General features: G+C 35.8%; 1 protein-coding gene across 1 annotated transcript; it reads right to left on the reverse strand.

The window, feature by feature from the left end:
• Positions 1-3,528: 3,528 nt before the first annotated feature.
• Positions 3,529-6,050, reverse strand: LOC132174606 (nudix hydrolase 2-like; the record flags this gene model as incomplete). The annotated part of the gene is made up of 6 exons (XM_059586239.1): positions 3,529-3,811; positions 4,588-4,696; positions 5,093-5,127; positions 5,226-5,276; positions 5,364-5,441; positions 6,036-6,050. Coding segments are annotated over 6 exons (501 nt in total), but the record flags the coding sequence as incomplete, so codon positions are not given.

Genomic DNA, 6,050 nt, shown 5'->3' on the forward strand with positions numbered 1-6,050 from the left:
GTCTTATTTTCTTATATTGTTTGTATTGTGTGGATTTTTCTTTTTCTTTTTTCTTTTTCTCAGAGAGAATTTCCTACATTTGTAACTTTACTTTTATTGGTGTATCCTTGATGAGATTTTATGATTAGCCATAATTGCTGGAGCTTGGAGATTTATTTATTTGTGCGATTCTCTTCTGAGCTTTTGCCAAATGTGAATCTTTTGGGCAAAGGTGCAAACACACTAATTACTTTGTACTTGTGTTTCTTCTCGAGTTTTGAACACTTTTAGCATCTCGGTTAGAGGAAAAGCAACCCAATCTATTCAATTGTTGATCATCTTCCATCACATGATATATGTCAGTGAAAAATGCTTTACTATATCGCTACCCAAAGACACTATAGGTGAGTAGGAGATTTTTCATTTCACGTGAAATCGAGATAAACCATTTTATAGTCCGGATTATTTCTTAAAATTGTCTTTGAATGCTTCACATGATTACATCTACTAAATGGAATAGGATGTTCTCAGTTTCTTTTGAAATAAAGATAGTTATTTTATGGTTAAGATTTTATTCTTTTTAATCTACCGGTATATATAATGCGACGAGGTAATCTCAAGGGGTTAGCTCAATTGGTAAGAGCTTTGATTTTTGTGGTAATTCATGAGGTCTAAGTTAATCTCTTTGGATCCAAAACAATTTTTTGACGCTGGTCCGCTGAAAAAGCCCAAGTATTATCCCATCCTTATGGAAAATGCGCTTTACACGAGTAGGTTTACCTAACATGTATGTATGGGTACACAAAATAAAATCTTACACTATAAAATCAGAGAAAAGGTGCATGTGATGGGAAATTGGTGGGGTATTTGAGGAAGGAAAAGGAGTACATTTTGTTTCTTCTGATTGACATTGTATGAGAAAGCAATCAAGCCTGGGAGACACAAACTGTGATGGTAGTGGAGAGTCTGGAGACTTCTAATAAGAAAAAAGCATAATGTCCCCTTTCATTGACACTGTGATTCACGCGCATCCTGTCCGGATCATAAAATTATTCTGAATTATGATGGAATATTCATATATATATATATATATATATATAGCACCAACTTAATTAACGAAATGTTCTCCAAAGTCGAGAATTAAATTTGGATGAGGGTGAAAAAGAAAAAAAAGAAGTAAAGTTAGTATTAAAATTAGCTTATTTCTGATGACCATTCATGTAGTTCCAATCGATTTTACTTTAGTAATTACCCAGGGGGTCAAAGTTGTTCTCATATGAAAACTCATATATTTCTTCCTAGTGGTATATGCCTACATATTTCGATAGAGACGATTCATAAAATTGGTTATAATAATACATACACCGTGTAGATTTCACTTTAGATTCAAACTTCGTTGTTGAAGTTACGCAACAATAAATAGTGCACTTTTTGGCACCTTCCACTTTCAATGCATCACTTAAAGCTGGCGGGCGTCGAAAAATATTAGAAACTATATTTTTATTCTGCATCGTTGATGTATTAAAGCACTAACCAGCAATCAAGCTATTGCTACAAGAAAAAAGATACGCATTGCTAGTGCACGACGACTTTCAAACTCGTGCGCTCGCCCGTCACTTATTGAGCGCACTAGTCGCCTATTTGTTGGCGCAACGACTTTCTATATATATATGTCTTTCCTTTAGTTGAGATACTTGTCATATCAATGACCAAAGTTGAAATACATGTGATATTGGCAAGGAGTAAAGAGACAAAGAAGCAATTCAAAAATCTTAAGGAACCGCAAGAAACCCCCATGAAAGACAACCAACACTGCCAGGTAGAGGATAACGTGGAGGATAATAGATTTGGGACAAGCCTCTTTCTGCTACCTGACACACTCTCTCTCTCTCTCTCTCTTACATCAACTCGCAACACATACACCGAATGCATTATCATCAAATTTTTAAAAGATTATAATTTTAAAATTTTTACTTATATTAATCTATCTAGACTTACACCCATCAACAATACACTACTTATTTAAGACAGTTAATTTATTTTTTTATATAATATGTAAATTTAATACGAAATTAACAAATTAATGTAGTTAGATTTGACCCGTTTAATTAAATGAATTAGATTTAAAATAATGATACTCATGTCAAATCCGACATGCAAACGCAAATAATTATCTTACAAAAGTAGAAGTGCTGCTAACAAGAAAGAAGGATTTATTAGAAACTATTTCAAATCAAGAAAATATATGTGTTCTCTCATCTGTGTTAGACCTGAAAACACCATGCACACAGCTTACAACAAAGCAGCGAATGAAAAAGCTGATATCATGCTGGGAAATAACAAGATTTGCAGAGATGATGAAGCAGAAAAGTTGTTATAAGGCACGTATTCGTAGGTAGCGGGAGGAGGGTATCCGTAGGTAGCCGGAGGAGAGTATCCGTTGGTAGCTGGAGGAGGGTTTTGGCAACACTGAACAACCGGAGTTGGCGGGCATCCTCCTTTAGGCTGCTGTGGTGGTGGTGGTGGCGGTGGCGGTGCTCCATATAAGGGAAAGTCAGGAAGCGGTGGGGCTGGCGGCAGCGGAGTTCCATATGAAGGATAGCCAGGGACAGGTGGGGCTGGTGTGTGGCATGGATACTGACAGATTGTGCAGTTCAGACAAGCAACTGGTGAAGCCATGACATCCTTAGAAACATCCCCCGACTCTGAACAACCATGGTTGAGCAGAGACAGCCATATTGCTATAAGAAACAAGACTTTTGCTAAAACCATACTTCTTCTTCTTCTTCTTTCCCTCTAGAAAGTCAATTTTTACAGAAGAAAATATAAAGGGAGAACTAGAGAGGCTGCACCTTAAGAGCTATAAAGGTTTTCAGATGACTCAACAATACCCTTGTTCAGATTTATAACCCCCAGTGCCCTGTTTTGTTTTGGACCTTCCACCTTTCTCTTCTGCATTCCGGATTTGATGCCGCATGGCATACCATCTGTCATAATGATGTACAAGTTGCATATAACTACATACAAACGACATAATTTCTTTTGAGTAATGTTTCATGCTACACCTCCATCTCATTCGACCACTCTCGTCTCATTGAGTTGATGTAATAATGCTCAATATGTACTTGATCACTCCCGTCTCATTGGGTTGATGTAATAATGCACAATGGGATTGATATGTAGTATGTAGCATTACTCAATGCTCATTTCTTTCCTCATTTTCATTTTTTCTTTAAATTATTGAATTATACTTATTTTAAAAATTTAAACTAATAAGAAAGATTTGATCCATGCATTAATAATAAGAGGGCCTAATATGCGTAATATTTAATTAAAATAAGAGGTGAATGATAAAAACAATGTTTAAACTAATGGAAAAGATTTAAATAATTTCTTTTTAAGAGCCTTACATCACCCTGCAGTGCAAACTCTCATGTGCTAATAATAAACGTTCCTGATTTATGTGATGGAGGTAGAAAATTAGAAGAACACGAAAACAGAAAAACCAAATGCACTCTGAATCTGATAATAGAGCAAAGAGGAGCATTTTATTGATCAGAATAATCAAATAATATGGGTAATAGGGAATTGATACAACAAATATCAATTCTATTCTCATCTAGGCCTGATCAGAAGAAGCTAGGTAGTTGTTCAGATCCCGGCTGTTCAAATATAGACAGCTCAATTTGTCATTGAAAAATGAAGTTACAGGTATCTGTGATAATCCAGTGTAGTCACCCTGTACCTTTGCCAAGCATATGTCAGTAATGTACTTGAAAAGCTCGTGCTGCTGGGCAAAAGGTTGAGCTGCATATTCCTCAAACGGCATCCACTAAGGAGAAAAAAATGTTGACCATGCCAAAAAATATGTATCAGTCAGTTATGGCATGCATTGTGAGAGCAGGCTCATTCAAATTATCAAAACAAAAAGCATTAATGGCTTGCAGCATGAGTATAGGGGGTTCCAAGTGGCTGATCTCAGCATGGTCTTTTTTTTAAAAAAATTAAAAAAAAAAAATGAAGTAAATAGCTGACACCAAACTCAAAGTTTTCATCTAGAGCTCACCTGTGTTAAGCCCTGTTTTGGCAACCATGGGCAGGAATGTTAAGTCATATTTCATGCATAAAAATAAGCTCTATTTTGGCAGCCCAAAACAGAGGAGGAAAGGAACCAAGCCATTTATGATCGTTTTTCCATTTCTTTGGTATTTTCATTTTGTAACCATATTCTAGTATCCTAAATAAACATAGACTAGCAGAAATAACCAACCATTGTTCTTGTCACCCGGAAGAATTACTTTGGAATTCTTTCTTGAACTTATTGGCTATTTAGGTTTTCAATTTGATATTGCCTAAGGATCTTCTTGGGGAAAGTTTCCTTTAAATGCAAGGCATTGACACCTACATGTACTGTGCGTGTGTGGAACAAAGGAGTGAAATTTCTCCCTGCTTTGAGCTCAAGTGTTTCTCATGTTAATTTTTTTTCCGGCATTATTAGTTCTCCTTTGTCAAAGACAATACTTTGAAACCATATGGGCACCAAGTTTGTTGCTGGGACAAGCTTGTTAGCAAAAAAATCATTCATTTACATTGTCAACCAAGAATTACCTGGGCTGCCTCAATCTCGAGTTCTTGCGTCTGAATGTCAAAGGATAGAGGACGCATCATGCAAATGAAAAATAGATCTGACTTTTCAAAGAACATCTTGTGTGATTGCCTGAAAGATAAAAAAGAAAGGGACACGAATGCATGAGGATACTTCAGAAAAATTTGTAACTACTTCAGATAGGCCACAAAGTTTTAGGTTCATTAGCGTAGATATTTGTCGAAAGACATAGCAAGATTGAGCTGAATGCCGTCTAAACCATCAATGCCAGCTTGTTGATTTCAGTTGTACTTCCATAAAATTTTATAAGTAGGACTTTTGTCCCCTTCTATTCCCCCAAAATGGATGCGGCTTTTGAAATCACTAATGGATTTGAGATAGATATATTACAGCATTAAAATCACCCTTGGATTTTACTTTCATATGCAATATATCACATTCTATAGCCGCTAATATTAAATACATGTTTAGTTCAAAGACATATTTGGGAGAATAAAACCTTTATACCTGAATGCCAGTATCTCCAGAAATTCCGTTTCAATCTGAAGCAGTAAAAACCAGTCTGTTTAAGAAGACTATCATACCAGCACATAATTTAGAAGGTACTAACAACATTTATTGATATATATTCAACACTTACTCCTGTTTCTTCTTCTACTTCTCTTTTGGCTGCCATAAAAATATTCTCACCCTGTAGATTGAAGAGCTCCTTTAATGATTGATAACAAAATACATTTAGTTTTCAAATAAAGGAAAAGAATCTTGGTTAAGTACATACCTCATCAACAGTCCCAGTAGGGATTTTCCACACACCTGTTCCTTGGAACCTACCACTCTTTTCCTGAACTACAAGCACCTAGCAAAGAGGGGGTGCGGGGGAGAGAGAGAGAATCAAAATCAGCAATAGAGGAAAAAAGGGTTGACAAATCTCAATTAAAAACAAAGACTGACAGAACTACCTATAAACAAAAGCTGACTTTGAGAAGGAGGATGCTTTGTTGGGTTAAACCGATAATCAAGAGAAAAGAGAATGTCAAAAAAATAAAAAAAGACAAAGAAGTGTCCAAGTTTCTAAAACATCATATCAACAAAGTGAGAGCAAGCTACACTAAGCTGCTGTATATGGATATTAAAGATCTTGTTAGATTGCTTGACACCATTAGATAACCGCATTGCTGATAGATACCACGTAAATTATTTCCATTAGACAGAAAACCTTAAAGCCCCATTTTTTAGAGTCATGCTATTTATCTTTTCCAGCAACGAAAAGAACTCGGTATCACAAAAAGTTTTTGAATTTCCTTGTGAATGTCAGAACCAGTGCTCAAAATTTCAATCTCTTGACAGTGACCAATGTTTAAATGCCCCAGGGAGGACATTTTCTATGAGATACTGTATGTTTATCCACAACGATTAGGATAATATTAGTAAATACAGAGGAAGTACCTACCTCTCTTTTATCATT

This window comes from Corylus avellana, chromosome ca3, assembly GCF_901000735.1.
Source record: "Corylus avellana chromosome ca3, CavTom2PMs-1.0".
Taxonomy (NCBI): domain Eukaryota; kingdom Viridiplantae; phylum Streptophyta; class Magnoliopsida; order Fagales; family Betulaceae; genus Corylus; species Corylus avellana.